At 36.7% G+C, this 18,462-nt stretch overlaps 2 protein-coding genes across 2 annotated transcripts; one reads left to right on the top strand and one right to left on the bottom strand.

The window, feature by feature from the left end:
- Positions 1 to 476: 476 nt before the first annotated feature.
- Positions 477 to 8,472, top strand: kdf1a (keratinocyte differentiation factor 1a). Its single transcript, XM_058745724.1, has 4 exons — positions 477 to 776; positions 3,937 to 4,979; positions 6,053 to 6,130; positions 7,835 to 8,472. Exons 2-4 carry the CDS (start codon positions 3,956 to 3,958, stop codon positions 7,885 to 7,887), a joined length of 1,155 nt encoding a protein of 384 aa, XP_058601707.1. The 5' UTR covers positions 477 to 776; positions 3,937 to 3,955; the 3' UTR covers positions 7,888 to 8,472.
- A 2,242-nt stretch (positions 8,473 to 10,714) lies between these two features.
- On the bottom strand, positions 10,715 to 13,019 carry nr0b2a (nuclear receptor subfamily 0, group B, member 2a). Its single transcript, XM_058745753.1, has 2 exons — positions 12,396 to 13,019; positions 10,715 to 11,477 (listed from the first exon to the last, which is right to left on the bottom strand). The coding sequence occupies exons 1-2, from the start codon at positions 12,913 to 12,915 to the stop codon at positions 11,236 to 11,238; spliced, it is 762 nt and encodes a 253-aa protein (XP_058601736.1). The 5' UTR covers positions 12,916 to 13,019; the 3' UTR covers positions 10,715 to 11,235.
- Between the last annotated feature and the right edge of the window lie 5,443 nt (positions 13,020 to 18,462).

The following is an 18,462-nucleotide window of genomic DNA, read 5'->3' on the forward strand; positions in this document are numbered from 1 at the left end:
TTCATTTAAATGGACTGTACTCACATTTTCTTATGATGTAAATTTTTTTTTTTTTTAAATCACTCTTAATCACTGCATGTACCTATTGCACATTGAGAATAACTGATGTTAGACCTCTTTAAAAAAGTAAACCTGTTAAAATTGTTTTTGAGTTTGGTGCATGAGAAATAACCAATACCTGTAATACCATAAAGCGATTGATTTATTTTATTAGATTTTTTTTTTATTGCCAAGAACATACGTTTTCCACACTATACTGCACATATTTTGCGTATAGTTTCCTCTAATGAAATTATTAATCTGGTTTTCATTTTTATAATTAAATTGATTCACTCAGAAAATGCCTTCCATAGTAGGCTATAAACACTGAAAATAATATATTCACGTTTTATTTGATTTAAAGCAAAGCAAAAGTAAACGAACAAAAGGCATTTAGTAGGTTTAAGCAACACATCCGCTTCAAGGGCCTGACGTCACAGTTTACCTGTAAGTGGGCGGTGGATTTACCTGTAGCCGCAGGTAAAATACGGCACGGCGGGGCGAAGGAACGAATCTCACCGATCAAAGCTTCAGCGCGAGCCTAATCTGAGAGCGCGTGTTGCGCGACGAAATCGACACGTTTGACCCGTTTTCAGTCAGTGAATCAAAACAAAGATCGATGAAGTGGAGGTTATAACGCGTCAGAAGGAACATATTTCACTCTCGGGCTACTTCCGCGATCTTGAACGCTAGAAGTTGCGCTCAAAACAACCGAAGATTTCATCCGAGCCTATGCGGTAAGTGTCTGACACTTTGACAAACCATCTGCTCCGAGAACGACTCGCTAAACGCTTTCGATCAGTGGGTCCTGGTGGACGAGTTCTCGTTTGGCCGCTTGCATTGGAAGTAATGGGACTTTCCAATGGATTATAGCCATGAATATTTCTGTGAAGTCCATAAATATTGTTTGCATACAGATGAGAACAGGTTGAGGCTGTTAAAAAAAGACTAATGAAGCGTTTAATATTGTCTGGATTGACAAACTGCATTTTGCCAATGCATGAAAAGTCCAAATAAATGTTTTGGGACTGGCTGGAGCGCACTTTACAGGCCTGCCCTAGTGTATGCTCAAATTAATAACCAGTCCTTTATGTGAATGTATTCTGGGTTTTTCTTTCCCCATCCGCTTTATACAATATTATTCACGAGAGTTTCCTCAAACTGTCTGGCTAAGGTTGATGACAATACTTTATATCTACATCCGGCATTCGCAGTTTGGATGACATGTTGCTTTCTGAGATTAGTGACAGGATTCATCAAAAACACATGATTCTTGACAGATTGCGTATCTTTTGAGTCAAACACTGACTGTATGAAAGGTGAAGTCACAAGGGAGTGTATTTTAAAAAATAACTTGATGATCGAGTAATTCCAGCCCACCGAAAAAAACCCTCTTTACTAAATTTAAACATGCTTGAGTCTTAAAAACATTGGCATATTTGGCTCCATGAAAAACCCTTCCAATGCACAAAAAGGTTCTTCCTCGGCAAACCCGCTTTTGCAACTTTTATTTATAAGAGTGTAAGAAGAGCCACATAACATACAGCTTGTCAAATATTAAAATCCTGATATGACCGCTCCAAATCATGTTCACGTTTTCCAGGCTTGCATAAATAACCCTTCTGTGCTATTTAGATACAGATCAGCTCGCTGTTGACATGTTTGAAATACCTTTTGGAGCACAACACATGTAGACACAGAATGAAGGAGTCCACTTTGTGGTATTTTGACCCAGTCGGGATAAATATGGTCAGTGGTATACTGATGCAATGTTGATGATGAATTCATTTCGTGAATTAATTTTATTATTCGATTCTCAATTATTTGATTTGATCAGCATTGCACGGTTGACTTGTAGGTTTGTTATATCTCCAGGCTTGAGGAAGTCATTGTGCAATAAATGAGAAATCGGAGAAATGAGAAATCTAACACTTCGAGGTTGTATATTCACTAAAAACTTTGATCAGTTTTCACTCACTGTTTATAATTAATTTTTTGGGCTCAGTCTCTGGAACTTGGCTTTCTTGAAATATAACAAGGCCTGTTTCTTACATCGTTCATCTACATAGTAATTGCAACAGCATACATATTCAAAAGTTTGGGATCAGTAAGTTTCTTATGCTCATCAAGGCTGTCAATTTGATCAAAAACTAATTTTGTGAAATATTATTATAATTTAAAACAGCTGTTTTCTGTGTGAATATGTGTTAAACTGTAATTTATTTCTGTGATGCGCAGCTGTATTTTCAGCATCATTACTGCAGTCTTCAGTGTCACATGATCTTCAGAAATCATAATAATATACTGATTTATGATCAATGTTGGAAACAGTTTTGCTGCTTAATATTTTTTGGGACCTTTTTCAGGATTCTTTGATCAATAAAAAGTTTAAAAGAACTGTTTATTCAAAATATAAATTCTGTGTTACAATGTATACTACAATTCAAAAGTTTGGGGTCAGTTAATTTTTCTTTCTCTTTTAAAAAAAAAAAAAAAAAAAAAAAAAAAAAATTTAATACTTTTATTCAGCAAGGATGTGTTACATGCATAAAAACAGATAGTAAAGGCTTCTTGTTGGAAAAGATTTCTATTTTGAATAAATGCTGTTCTTTTAAACTTTTTATTCATCAAAGAACCAAAGAAAAAAGTATCACCGGTTCCAAAAAAATATTAATCAGCACAACGATTTCAACACTGATAATAAATCAGCATATTAGAATGATTTCTGAAGGATCATGTGACACTGAAGACTGGAGTAATGATGCTGAAAATTCAGCGCTGCATCACAAAAATAAATTATACTTTAAAGTATATTAAAATAGGACACCAATTTTAGGAATTGCAATAATATTTCAAAATATTGTTGTTTTTTTCTGTATTTTTAATTCAATAAATATAGCCTTGACGAGCATAAGAGACTCCATTATAAAACAGAAAAAATCATACTGATCCCAAACTTTTGAAAGGCACTTTAATACCTATGCCATAAATGATAAAATGGTAAAGAGAACCTGATTTAGAATTACAAACTACATTAGAAGACCACATAAACATCTACATCACAATTAAATGATGAAATCTAAAAGTGTGCTCATAAGCTACTTAAATTGCCTGGTTTTAATCAGATGTTGCATCAAACCCAAAAGTCGTCTTTTTTTTTTTTTAATGGTCATTTCATGTTGCTCCAAAAAAGCCTAAATTGCAAATAATGCTGTATTTAAATCATGCACACAACGTTCTGCAAAAATAAGCTCAGCACATCTCTACATGCAGGTACGATTGTGCTGCTTTATGCATGCAGTTTGAATGCTGCAACCTGTTAATATGTGACCCTGGAGCACGAAAGCAGTCATAAGCAGCACAAGTATATTTGTAGCAATAGCCAACAATACATTGTATGGCTCAAAATTATAAATTTTTCTTTTATGCCAAAAATCATTAGGATATTAAGTAAAGATTATGTTCCATGAAGATATTTTGTCAATTTCCTACTGTAAATATATCAAAACTTTTTAGATTTTTTTTTTTTGGCACCCTCAGATTCCAGATTTTTAAAATACAGTAGTCAACAATTGAAGTATATCAAAAAAAGTTAATAAAAGTTGTCCTAAGACAAGAAAGTATTTTGGTCTTAGGTTTTAGGACAACTTTGATGAAAGGTTTTGATCCACTTCAAATGTTGGCTACTGTAGTTATATCTCAGCCAAATATTGTCCGATCCTAACAAACCATACATCAATGGAAAGCTTATGTCTCCATTGATCTCCAAATCTTATAAAATTGACCCTTATGACTGGTTTTGTGGTCCACATATTGACTATGTTCATGAAACAAGCCTAAGAAGCACTGCATTGTCTCAGCTCTTGAAGCATTAACATCCGTCCTATGTTGCTGCAGGTCCTGAATGTGGTGAGTTATGCCTGGCCACAGCATAGGATCACATCACAAGACGCGTCCTCATAGCTCAAGCCGTTCTAGGGCTGATGGCTACAGGCAAAGCCGCACCTACTCCAGGGACAGCAGCACCAGTCAGGAGACCTTCAAGGAGAACTACAGCGAGCAACCTCGTAGCATAGACTCACAGTTCCCCCGTAAAACCCATCCTCTCTACGCCAATGGACGAGGCTCAGAAACCCTGGGCTTTATCCCAGGCTCCGCCGACTCTCCTCAAGGTACGCAAGCCTGCGGCTCATGCGCCTCTCTTGGCTGGAGTGGTTGCAAAGCTCTGCTGTGCTGCATTCTGACTTGTGGGCTTTATGGGTCTCGCAAACCTTGCTTGCCGGCCAACGAAAGCTCCACTGACAACCCTTTAAAAGCCGAGCCAGAACCGAAGAAGCCTAATGGATTGGCTCTGTCCAATCCCACGTGTGGCATAAGCCTCGAACCGAGCAAACCGAGGCAGTTGCCAAGCTCTGGCAGCTTCAGGTACGGCGACGTTTATTTTGCTGGCAAGAAAGTGGAGTACCCTGTCAACTCTGAGGCGCCTCCAAGGCGGACCAGAACGGCTGGGAAGGGCGACAACAACCAGCGTCCCATCAGCAATACCAGTATCTACTCAAGGGAGGATTTGGATCTAGACGACCTGGACGACGGCGGCACCGATATCGACTCACTGATCACTAAAAAGCTTCTAGAACTTTATAAAATGCACCAGATCGAGCAGCTTGCCAAATGCACATCCGACGTGTCCTTCTCCCGGAAAACCAACGAGATCAGCGATCTGATCAACAGCATTGCTCAGGACTACAACTTGGAGGAGCAAGAAGCGGAGTGTCGACTGGTGCACGGCGTCATACGCATCAGCACCCGCAACAAATCCTCAAAAGGTTACAAAAGCAAAGACTATAAATCGCATGATGCAATGCAGCATACTAACGGGAGGAGGGATGGAACGCTGCCCGACAGTGGGAACGAGACCATGACCTTCACCTTTAGTGATGGTAAGTAGGGCTGAAACGATTAGTCGACATTATCGATTATAGAAATATTTTGATCGTTTGATCTCATATGACCTAATAATGTAAGAGCCTGCAATAATGCGGTTTGACCAGTGTGGTGCTGAAGCGCAAAACTGTAATTCAGCCTTCTTGGATGCAATTCAAGAGAAGAAGAGCAAACGCAGCCGAATATGTAAAAATATGCGCTGCTTTGTGCTTTCCTATCAATAACGAAATAAACACGACAAAACTGACGCCGATGGGAAAGCAGCAGTTAAGAAAGCATCTGATTACAGCGCTGTAGATGTTTGCAGTTCGGTGCTCTCGTAAAGTACAGTAACGTTACGTTTCTTTATATAGTACTTTATGCAATAGCCTTAAATCAAGCAGCTTTACATCACTAAACATGAAAAACCAGAGTCAGTGTCACTTTTAGTTAGAATTCCAACTTGATTTTCTGTTATAAAGCGCACTCCAGTGTGGAGCTAGCTAATGATAAAATCTCATTATTAAAAAATATTTAATTAAAGTGATAGTTTGGTTTGCAGAGATCAAAGCTTGAGCTAGCTCAGGACTGTTTTGATTATCATAACCCTATAAGGTATTTTAAGAGAGATTATGTTGTGAATAAAGTAGCTTATCCAAAAATAAAACGTTTTATCGCTTACCTTTTATTTTGTTTCTTATCATTCTGCCAAACATCTCCTTTTTTTAAGTCATATGGATGTTGTTTTTTTTTCATATTTTCATGTAGCTAATTAAATCGTGAATGAGTGTCGTTTTGTGTGCCAAGTATTTAATTGTATAATAATTGTAATTACATAATATGATTTTCAAAAGCTTAAGTGATTACCTTTATTTGTTAGAATATGTATAATTCAGTATTGTAACTAATTGCAAAAGCTGAATTATCAAAGTCTACTGATTAACCAGGGAAATAATCGATGATTAGTCGATTAATTGTTAGATTAATCGATTATCAAAATAATCGTTTGTTGCAGTGATGGCAGATAAGAGTGTCAGTAGGACACGATGATGTTTGAATGTCTTCTGACGGTATGTCTCCTTCCCTCAAGGCGAACCCGAGGTGCTAGTATCAGAACTGACACCGTCAGATGAGCTTGCCCGAAAGATGAGAGGCCACAGTGGGAAAAGTAAGCATCTTACACTTTCTGGATGGCTTGAAGTGAAAAGATAATTTACCGCCATGTTAACCCTAACCATGGTGGAATTGCACCCCGAGGATGCCGTATTCTTTTCTCAATGCTCTATTGTAACGGTTCCATTTCCAAACGTTTTCTCACTCATTCTCTACTGTCGAATTGGCATTCCTGTCTTTGATCCATGCCCCCCAAAGAATAATGCCCTCACCCACCCGTCCCGTCTACGTAAACTGTAGTTGCAGGGCCTGAAGCTTCTGACAGTGAACACTGAAGCTTCTCATCTCACTTTACAAACGTTCTTGAGGGTCCTTAGCTTGCCTCCAAGCAGTTTATACAGTATTCCACCATATCGGATCACATCTACCCTTCCTCACATAATGGTGGTGCTCTCATTATGTAACTTGTCTGAAGGTCTCGCTTTTCTTGCGCTGTGGAATCTTTCCATCCGAGAGACGTGTGCAAATGTGGGGTGTCGCTTTATGAAACTCTGGACTAAAATTGTAGTTTAGTGCTATTGATTACTCGGAATTTTGCTGGTAAATAATGATGATGAAATTAACATCCAAAGCGACCATGAATAACAGATATTTTTATGCATCATTTTATAATATTGAAAAGTAGTTTTATATAAAACTATCTGACTAAATATTCGCCAGAACGAGCATCTTTTCCATTGTGGATGTTCTGTTTTGTTTTGGCGCATTGCCGTTTACGCCTGCTGTTTTAATCCATCTCTTTGGTCCACTTTCGACCACTTTCTTTGAGGGGGGAGTCTATGGGCAGGTTTATGTATGGGCTTTTCTGAACTTGTTTTGCTAAATAAGCTTGCGCAATTTACATATGAACATGAAAGGAGACAATGGAAATCGATACAGAGAGCAGCAGCTTTCTACGCAGAATGCTGTGGGTTTGTGTTAGAATTGGGAATGGTAAGAGAAAATTGGGCTTTTTACATTTTTTCGCCTTCAAACCAAACGTACGATTTCAGACGGCAAATTTTAAGTCCCATCTGGTTAGTGCGCTTCAACAACACGTCCCGTAAGATTTAAGAATTATGCCAGTAGGCAGAGAAGAGGTGGTCTTTTGTGGCATCTACACTACGAAATCAATCCGGTCGAATGGGGTTTCGACTATCTCTGGAAGTGGACAAGCTCAAAACCTGTTTTCAGTGTTGGGGAAAGTTACTTTTAAAAGTAATGCGTTACAATATTGCGTTACTCCCTAAAAAAGTAACTAATTACGTTACTTTTTAAGGAAAGTAATGTGTTGCGTTACTTTTTAAAACTGGGCAGGGCTTGCTTGTAAAATGACTTTTTATATTAAAAACAAACCACAAAAGTGAAATTAAAGAAGTAATCGGATTACGTAACTTGCGTTATTATTGCTGTAATGTTTTTAGCATCGTCCACTGGTGATCGGATCGACAAAAACACATCTTAAAAGCAGGAGTAAACGGGGCTTACGTTACGAATCTCCACCCACACAGAAGTCACTGCCAAATCAAGAGTCTTGTCAAAGTTCGCCAAACAATGAAAAAATTCACATAGGGAAGTGTGAATTGTCCATTCCCATTGAAATTTTGCCGATTCTACATGACTGTACCTTATAGCACTTGCTGAATGCAGAGTTGCACTGTACAAGAGGTTTGAAGTAGTCCATAAATTGCAAAAATCAACATGTTCTTTTCCTTCACAGATTACTACTCGAGCTCAGCCACAGACTCATCAGGAGCTCCGCTACTGCGCTAACACGCCAGCTGTTCCCTCTCAATTATTACTGCCTAACTAGTGTTCATCTCTGTCCTTGTGCTCCTCTCATATTTCAGTGAAAGCAGTTATTATGCTAAGGACAGTTTGTGTTTGTCTGAATGCCCAAAGACTGCTGTTGTCCCACAGCTTCTGTCATGAGTGTAATGTTAAACAAAGGAGCCTGTTGCAAAAAAACAATGGTTTCCTACTGCCCTTGCCAGAAGCCATGTGGATTGTTACATAATGGACAAGTTTCCTGACCAAACCATTGGCATCAAAGGGTATCTAAGTATTGCTTCTAATTATACTTTTAGAGACTGTCGGTGATGTATCTAGTAAATATGCATGTATTCAGCACTGATTAATAGCAACAACGAGACTTAAACTAGTTGCTATTAATCGGACTGCTTTGCTCTAGTAGCCCATCCTTCAAGTGTTGTCTCAGATGAACAATTTGTTTAAATGATTTAATGCAATTCAATGTTGTTTTGGGACTGTTTGCTGTCACCCACATCTGTATGGTGGAACGTCAGTTTTGAAATACTTTGTACAGATCTTTTTTTGTATTGAAATAAAAAGAGAGTTTCCTCTCATTTTCTGTTTTTAATTCAGAGTGTGTTGTTTTAGAAAACAACTGTAGTTCTCTATCAAGTATAACATATTTACACTCGTACGTGTTAACCACAGAAAATTTCTCTCTTTACCGCGTAACATTTTTCTAAGTAGATTGCATTGGTGTCCGCCTCCTCCCTCTGCTTCCCTCAGGTCACTGTGCTATGAACTTGTTTGGCTGGTTTGACAATAGAAAGGAAATCAAATCCTAGTGTTTGTTGGAGTTGTACATTGCGGAGGAGGGGCAAACTCCAGAGAAAATTCCCCTCGCAACTGTCCTCTTTTTGACTACTGTAAAAACTAGCTACTGTTTTACTAGTCACGATAATTTTGTGATATCTACCATATAGTTTTTTTTATGGATTAATAGGAAATTACCAATCATAATAATGGTTTTATTTTTTTAACATGAGCGTGCCAGCGTTCTGTTGTCTTGCTTTTGGATTGTAAACCATTTCGGACCCAATTAATTACGTGAAATTGCATCTTTCTTAACTAATTGTTTGGTCAGAATAGCAAAAGTTCAGATGTTTATGCAATAGAAGATTGAAAATCCAAAACAACCATTTTATTTGAGATAAATTGATACTATAGTAAAAGTCATGTCATTGCAATGCGTTGAACTACCGTTTTAAATGGTTATCGTTCTAAAATGCATCATTTCATGTACTATATATATATTTCTTTAAATTATGCAAGTAATAAGTATCCCAAACAGAATCCCATGGACCAAACATATAAGTAAAAAACATAGGCCAAGTAAAGAAAGTGACAATATGTGCCAAATATAGAATCAATTGGACAAACAAACATATATACTGATAGCCAACATTACAAGTCCATTCTGATTAGGTACTATATTTTTTAACAAGTAGACAGTTGGCTTCAGAAACTTAATCATCACAAGAGGGCACTCTAGTACACACTATCTAGAGAGGAATCTAAAGCTGGAGCCACTGATGCAATAAAGACCAGCTATGAGTTGTTTTCATATGTATTTTTGTGTATGGTCAGTTCAGACATTATAAAATTATGTCTTTAATTTGTGTACAAATCTGTACATTGAGCGCTATTGTATAGTTTTTGTAAAGAAAATGTCCAGAAGTCCAAACTTGTACAGAGCAGTAGTATTCAGGCCATACGGAATAGCATACTACCATAATACTAATTCTGCAGTATTATTGCATAATATGTGCACATTTTATGTAAATATGCTTTGTCCGTGCATGCTAAGACCTGTATGCAACAGGTCACACTATTTTAAAATAGAATGCAAATTGTAACAGAAATATGGATTTTTTTTTTCTCCAATGATAACTGGATGCTTATCTCTAACATGCAATGCAAAAAAATGCTATTGCAGTTACAGTGTCCAGGCCAGGATTTCCAAATCGCCTGAAATGTCTGGGTTTTGATTTTTTTTTCCCTTTCGAGTTGCTTTCCATAATCTTTATACATTAAATTGCTTTGAACGTTCTCTGTAGATCCCTCCTTTTCAACTACTTTTCAAAAGCCAAAACCTGGACATTTTATGCAATTTACACGTCCTGGAAAAAGAGGACGTAAGACCACCCTCTATATTTATATGCTGCTCAATGTATATCCTGACATCACAAAAGCGACTGTTTAAGCACCAAAGGAATGGAATTTGTCACAAGTCACTGGCAGAGCAATCATCTGCTATAAAAATAAATATGCTGGTACGTACTGTTCAAACAATGCATTTACCTTTGCGCCGCTGACCCTGTGTCACCATCAGACTTCCTCTGGGTACACACGTAGCAGCAAACACAACTTGTTTTATTACAATTACGCAATTTGGACTTCTTTCAGAAATAAACCTCTAACACTGACAATGCACGAGGCTGCAGAAGCCAATGAGTTCTGCAGTGTGCTCTCTTGTATAAAGCTTATTTTGGCAACTGGGTCATTTGTGTATTCCATACGGTGCATGCACACTATACATATTATATACTGCAGAAATACTGTGTAGTTCATCACATTATCTATGAACAGGTTCCACATAACATGACACTTTTAACACTAAATCTACTGTTTTAGCATTTCAAATTGAACAAACTTGTTTTTGTCAAAAGTGTTGCTTGCAAAGTGTGTCAGTAAATAACATTTGCCTTGATATTTGCTTTGATGATGTTTTCACATTTTTAAACATGATTTAGGTGTCCAAATACTTTTATGGAGGATGATGTACATTAGTTAAACTGTTTTAGGGTTTCTCTTGTATGCAAGAAATAACATCAAATGTGAGAATTGTTGTAATTATAAGTTCAGTATTCATAGAAGTGATTTAGAAGTACGACAAACACATGAGTTTTGATAATACCAAAATCTGTAAAAACAGATTTAATTGCAGTATATTTATGAACATACAAATGTTTTCCTCTAGCTTTCTCACAGAGACAATAGATCTTTTCTATAGAGTTTCATCAAGGAACACTTTCACAATCATCCCGTACAAAAAGCTACAAAGGTGCTTCCAAAAAACAAAGGCAACAATCAATAAATCACATACTCGTGACCTAAATACCATTACAAAGGTGCAGTAATTTCATTAAACTGTGTAAACAATAAAGATGTGCGAAGGTCTGTAACTTGTCAAATATTTCAAACGTAACCCTTACGCAGTGTGATTTTCATCCAGCGCTCACACCTCAGTTTTCCCATGAACGCTGGAGAAAATAATGCTCTATGGAAAGTCCGTGAGTCTTTGGTTCGCTACCTCGTGAAAAGCATCTCGATTAACAAGTCCAGCAGATCTTCCTGACCGATGACCGGCCGAAAGAAGAGCTCTGTGATGAGGCTCGGAGTGATGGTCTTTAAAGCAGACGCGGTGAGGAGGATTCGAGCAAATCGCCCTCGATCCTCGGGATGAAGAGGCACCAGGACCTCCTTCAGAGCGTGCTGAGCTTCATACTGCAGACCCTCGATGAACAGAGATGCCTTCAGACCCGGCACATCTGCAGATAGAAAATAATGCGTCAGTGCATTGTAAAATGTATGGCTAAACGCAATAATTCAGGGTACAAATTATAAATAAATAAAGATGGATAGATCATTTTAAATAATTAAATATATTTTAATAAAACTGAATTATAAATATATTGTTTAATTATATATAATTTTTATTTATTTATTAAAATATATATTTTTAATTAAGTCATTTTAAACAATTAAATTATTTTTAATAAAATAAAATTACAATCAATTATTTATAATTATTTATTAAATTATAGATAGATATAATTTTTAATAGCTTAATATATTTAAGTTAATTAAATAAATGATCAGCGCCGTCAAAATAAATGTCCCGCCTCGAACGCATCGGCCAAACAGAAAAACTTATCGGCTGATGCCGATATTTGAAAAATGCCAAATATTGGCCGATATATCGGTTGACCACTATAACGAATACTTAGTTTATAAAATAATTATTTATTTATTAAATAATTATTAAATAAAATTATATATATATATATAAATTATATATATATATATTCATTTGCAAAACAGATAACTCCTTTCTAACAATTTTCAAAAATCATGTTTTTTCATTGTGCATTCCAATTAATCTCAATCAATCAAACAAACAAACAGCAGCTGGGTTATTTTGATTAGGTTAAAAAAAAAAACTAAAAATACAGCTAACTAACACAAAACACAAAAACATAACATAAAAAACATGATTTTTGAAAATGTAAGAAATTTGAGAGTTATCCATTTTTGCAAATAAACTCATATATATATTTTTTAATTGAATGATTACATTTTAATTATTTTTAATGTAGTATTTGATATTAGAACTTCACATCATTTAAATATAAATTAGTGTCTAAATATGTTCATGTGCAACACAATGTTGGTTTTGGAGAGCGTACCTGGATTGAATATGACGGTGCCTTTCAGATAAGCGTACTCCTTGGGGCTTAAATCCAGACTCCAGAACTTCTTGAGGCAGGCTTTGAGCGTCTGCACGCCGGCAAGCGTGGGCTGCTCTGGATCAGAGCTCGGCGTCTCTTGGCCGTTGAGCAGGATTCTCTTCAGCATGCTGGGCGCCGGAGAGTCGTGCACCTCGAAGAGAACCTGGTCCTGGGCCAGACCCAGAATGAAGAGCGGCGCCCAGCAGTTCTTCAGCAGAGACAGCTGATCTTTTGGTGGCAGCTGCTGGAACGCCGGCAAACTCTTCATGAAGTGCACGGTCTTCACCAGCACATCCGAAGCCACCGGACACGTCTCGCTGGGCGTCTTCAGACAAACCGTCCGGCGTTTCTCGCAGTGGCACGTCTGAGGAACCCGCTTGTAGCTCGGCTCGCTCGGAGTCGACTCGCCTCGGCTGAGGATGTTGAAGAGGATGGCGTTTGACTGGCCATTACCTAAACAATCGCATTCGCAATCCATGTTCTCACCAAACACACAAACACTCTTCTAGAACTCGAGCCTCTGTAGCTCCTATTTATAACAAGCACTCCTGAACCTTGACCTGTCAATCTACATCTGCTGTGAACAAAACAACTGTTTAGCAATTGGGTAAACGGTGATAAGGCACTTCAGTGCAAAGCCACTGGGATATACTGGAGGTGAGGCAATATTATCTCTGCTGAAGTCATTACACCAGGCCGTACCAAGCGACCAAGGACTCCTTCTCATTATATGGTCCCTATCATTACAGACGAGCCTATAAACCTACAAACAGACGAATGCAGAACAGTAAAAGAAGTGAGAGGTGAATGAACCTTGAGTACGGGAAGGATGACTGTTACTTCATTATACAGCTGCCTGTGAAAAACGCTGAAGATTAGAAGCTCAAGTTAGAAAACAGACATCTTTTCACAAAATAAATAAATAAATAAATAAACAAACATAATTACCGAAAAAGATGTAGGCCGAAACCTTGCTTATTATGCCTACCCTTTATACATAATTAACTGATGAACGACACTTTTCACTAAATTTGATAATGCAAGATAAAAAATGTTACATAAACATTTTCCAAAATAATTCCAAACATGCATAATAACAAAAAAAAAAAACACACATTCCAGCTATTACGTCAATATTTTAACTAATACAGGTGCATCTCAATAAATTAGAATGTCGTGGAAAAGTTCATTTATTTCAGTAATTCAACTCAAATTGTGAAACTCGTGTATTAAATAAATTCAGTGCACACAGACTGAAGTAGTTTAAGTCTTTGGTTCTTTTAATTGTGATGATTTTGGCTCACATTTAACAAAAACCCACCAATTCACTATCTCAACAAATTAGAATACTTCATAAGACCAATAAAAAAACATTTTTAGTGAATTGTTGGCCTTCTGGAAAGTATGTTCATTTACTGTATATGTACTCAGTACTTGGTAGGGGCTCCTTTTGCTTTAATTACTGCCTCAGTTCGGCGTGGCATGGAGGTGATCAGTTTGTGGCACTGCTGAGGTGGTATGGAAGCCCAGGTTTCTTTGACAGTGGCCTTCAGCTCATCTGCATTTTTTGGTCTCTTGTTTCTCATTTTCCTCTTGACAATACCTCATAGATTCTCTGTGGGGTTCAGGTCTGGTGAGTTTGCTGGCCAGTCAAACATACCAACACCATGGTCATTTAACCAACTTTTGGTGCTTTTGGCAGTGTGGGCAGGTGCCAAATCCTGCTGGAAAATGAAATCAGCATCTTTAATAAGCTGGTCAGCAGAAGGAAGCATGAAGTGCTCCAAAATTTCTTGGTAAACGGGTGCAGTGACTTTGGTTTTCAAAAAACACAATGGACCAACACCAGCAGATGACATTGCACCCCAAATCATCACAGACTGTGGAAACTTAACACTGGACTTCAAGCAACTTGGGCTATGAGCTTCTCCACCCTTCCTCCAGACTCTAGGACCTTGGTTTCCAAATGAAACACAAAACTTGCTCTTATCTGAAAAGAGGACTTTGGACCACTGGGCAACAGTCCAGTTCTTCTTCTCCTTAGCCCAGGTAAGATGCCTCTGACGTTGTCTGTGGTTCAGGAGTGGCTTAACAAGAGGAATACGACAGCTGTAGCCAAATTCCTCGACACGTCTGTGTGTGGTGGCTCTTGATGCCTTGACCCCAGCCTCAGTCCATTCCTTGTGAAGTTCACCCAAATTCTTGAATGGATTTTGCTTGACAATCCTCATAAGGCTGCGGTTCTCTCGGTTAGTTGTGCATCTTTTTCTTCCACACTTTTTCCTTCCAATCAACTTTCCGTTAACATGCTTTGATACAGCACTCTGTGAACAGCCAGCTTCTTTGGCAATGAATGTTTGTGGCTTACCCTCCTTGTGAAGGGTGTCAATGATTGTCTTCTGGACAACTGTCAGATCAGCAGTCTTCCCCATGATTGTGTAGCCTAGTGAACCAAACTGAGACCATTTTGAAGGCTCAGGAAACCTTTGCAGGTGTTTTGAGTTGATTAGCTGATTGGCATGTCATCATATTCTAACTTGTTGAGATAGTAATTGGTGGGTTTTTGTTAAATGTGAGCCAAAATCATCACAATTAAAAGAACCAAAGACTTAAACTACTTCAGTCTGTGTGCACTGAATTTATTTAATACACAAGTTTCACAATTTGAGTTGAATTACTGAAATAAATGAACTTTTCCACGACATTCTAATTTATTGAGATGCACCTGTACATTGGCATTCACAATTTATTAATACCGAGTCATATAATTATTCATCAACTTGTTTTTATACGTTTTCTTAAATTTGCAAAGTAAATTGCATAATTTTAATTCCTTAAAACATACTCCAATAATTTTTTATTTACAACTTGCATCCCCAATTTTTATTTATTTATTTATTTATTTTTTACAATCATCTGTCAAGTGTCTTTAAATTTAAGTTGTAAATGTCATTTTATTTTTCAGGTCTGTGCTCAAAAAGTGGAACTAACAGTTAACAGGTTAAAAATTGTATTTATTAGAGAAAACCCAAAGCCTGAAAGTATTTGGCAGAAGTGTATTTAAAATAAAGATTTCCAAGCTGTGTGGGATTTTCTCCTCTTCCATTATATTTACTACATACTAACAATGTCTCAAGGTTTAGCTGGTTAATTGGTTAATCTCCCTGCTGGTAGATGACGTAACTGTGTCATTTTGAGGGGAAAATAATCTTTCTCTACATTTAAAAGTAGTTGTGTTTTCTCATAAAATCAAATGTTTTGGAAAGATCAATATAAATCCCAAATATTATATTATATTTTTAATGTTTTACCAGTCACAGTGACTATGACTGTGCTCCAGTGGGTGTTTATTTGTCTGTTTGCTGTATTACACAAATAAATTCAATTATTTTTATAACATCTAACTGTTTATTGAACATTGGCGTTTCATTAATATTGCTGCTGGACTGTAAAAAAAATTATAATTTGGGGGATGTAAGTTGTAAATAAAAAATTATTGGAGTATGTTTTACTCCAATAATACATAAAATTAAAAAAAATCTACTCCTTATACTACCTTCTAGTTTTTATGTGTTTGCCTTTTACTGTTTTCAGACTTTCAGCAGAAAACAAATAGTCTGGCTGTTAATTTACCTAAAGATAATCAGTCAGCTAAATTGACTTTTGACTGATTGAAAAACTGACGTAATCAAAGTCTTGAATTACATGTAAATTAGCACACAAACAAGGTTGTGACTCAAACTGTAATGTGATCAATGAAGCAATGAAACATTCATCAATTCAGAATTTAAAAAAAAAAAGTTCATCACTTTCTTAAGAATTCTGGCAATCATTGAGTTGTTTTCCTGTATCGTCACGATCATGTGCGGCTTGGCCTGGTTTATTATCTCAGCAGTGCCTAGCACAGAGAACTTAACCAGATAAGCTAATTACTATATTGCTTTCAATCAAATCAACAAGTAGCTACTTGAGTAATTCCACTTACATTTCCATTATAAATATTATGTTTTCTGCAGACACTCACCGAAGCCAATGACAGGAGATTGTTTCATTATGTTTGCTGTTAATGTAAATGACTCTTTTGGTTTTAAAACTAATATGAATTGATCTGCAGTATGGCAGAAACAACATGCAATCTCTATACAATTGTCATAATTCAAAGTCGCTTACTATATTCTTTGTGCACTTCAGCAGAATGTCAGATATGTTCAATCGCTCAATGATGACGATGGTGAACATTGCACTTCATCACGATCGGAATGTCCCGAGTGGAAAAAGTCTAACTCAATGTCTGAATCATAGCGATTGAATCACGGGTTGTAAATGCGTTTGATAAGCCAGTGTTTATTGAAGGTCGAGACAGTCTGAGACAGACACTGAGGACACCATCTTATCACCAACTTGATAGTAAAAGAGAAAAAATAACTCGTGCCAGACAAACGAAACGAGAAAACAACTGCTATTGATTATTTCACTCATTTAAAAAAATAAAGGCCTCTATAGCTTGCTCTATTCTATCTGTTTTCTTTTTATTTATTATATAATTTTAAAAAAAACTAGCTACGTGTACTGCGTTAAGCTAACTGAGACGGCACTTGCATATCATTGTTGATTTTGATTGCTTCCATTGTCCTCATTTGTAAGCTGCTTTGGATAAAAGCATCTGCTAAATGACTAAATGTACTGTAAATTTCAGAAATGACTAAATGTGAAATACCCGTAAACAAGAATTCACATGTCCTGCAGGGTGACATGCTAGATCTAGAATCTTAATCTAGAATGATTTAAACAACATTTTGCTCATTCTTTAATAATATGCACGCTATATTTATAAGCTTATGTTAATCGAATAAGAAGAGTTGACTCTATTCATGGTGCATGTTCTTAACATTTCACGATTTTTAATTGATTTGTCTTATTTGAATCATAAACTTTCGCATTTTGTTCATATCTTATGACATTTTGCATCTGCAGTAATTTAAATAAATCTTGACTTAAACACATTTAGATATTTGTATTGAAAAAAGCGAGTACTGGAAGATTTTTGTGCAAAATAGGCATCATTAATGCCACACACATAATATTTTATCAGTCGTAAAAATCTAAATGATGTTCAGCTACGTAATAAAACAGCGCGTCCTAACCGTGTTCCTTGAGGTCCTCAAAAGTACACGGTGTGGATGTGTTTCTGGTGTGTTTGATTAGGGACACATCCAACATGTGCATTGTGGGTGGAACTCCAGGAACAAGGTGAGAAAACACTGCTGTAAAAAGCATAACATGAACAAAGAAAAAGCCAAGTAGGTGAAGAGCTTTTAACACACTGTATAATAATCATATGCTCCAAATATACAGACGTTCATAAAACGATCAGCCGGCAAAAAATGTACTATCCTGAACACACAATCTATCTATCTTGCAAAGGTTTCCAAATAAAAACCTTCTACAACTTGCACAGGCAACGGAATGATTTTATCTCATCAGATTGTTTAGTTGGCCGTGCAACTTGTTGCTTAGGCTTGGATTTCATTGGTAAATCAATGGCAAAACATTGCAAAACTATTCAAACATGCTGACAGGACACTCAATCCATAAAGATGCGTTCTTGGTGTGTGCAGACGTGAATTCCTTCATGATTTGTTTTATGAATGTTTGAAAGATCACATTTAACCAATTCAGCTTTAAACGTGTATTAGAAAGACAAATAAACCTTTAGAGTAGCATGTTATTTCTCTTTTGTTGTTTTGATTGCTTCTATTGTCCTCATTTGTAAATCACTTTGGATAAAAGCATCTGCTAAATGACTAAATGTAATGTTTGTTTTAAATGCTAGATTCTATACATGTGATATTTAATTAATGATTTTCAGCAGCTTTGACTGCAAACTACAATAAAAGGAGGTTTAAGATCATCCTGGTTCCTGGATCCAGTTATATACACATATTTCAGGTCAAATGCCACAATATCTTCAATTGAATTTTCACTTTATTTTTGTACTGCGCCTTTGATGACCTTCATATTCCAC

This window comes from Onychostoma macrolepis, chromosome 16, assembly GCF_012432095.1.
Source record: "Onychostoma macrolepis isolate SWU-2019 chromosome 16, ASM1243209v1, whole genome shotgun sequence".
NCBI lineage: Eukaryota > Metazoa > Chordata > Actinopteri > Cypriniformes > Cyprinidae > Onychostoma > Onychostoma macrolepis.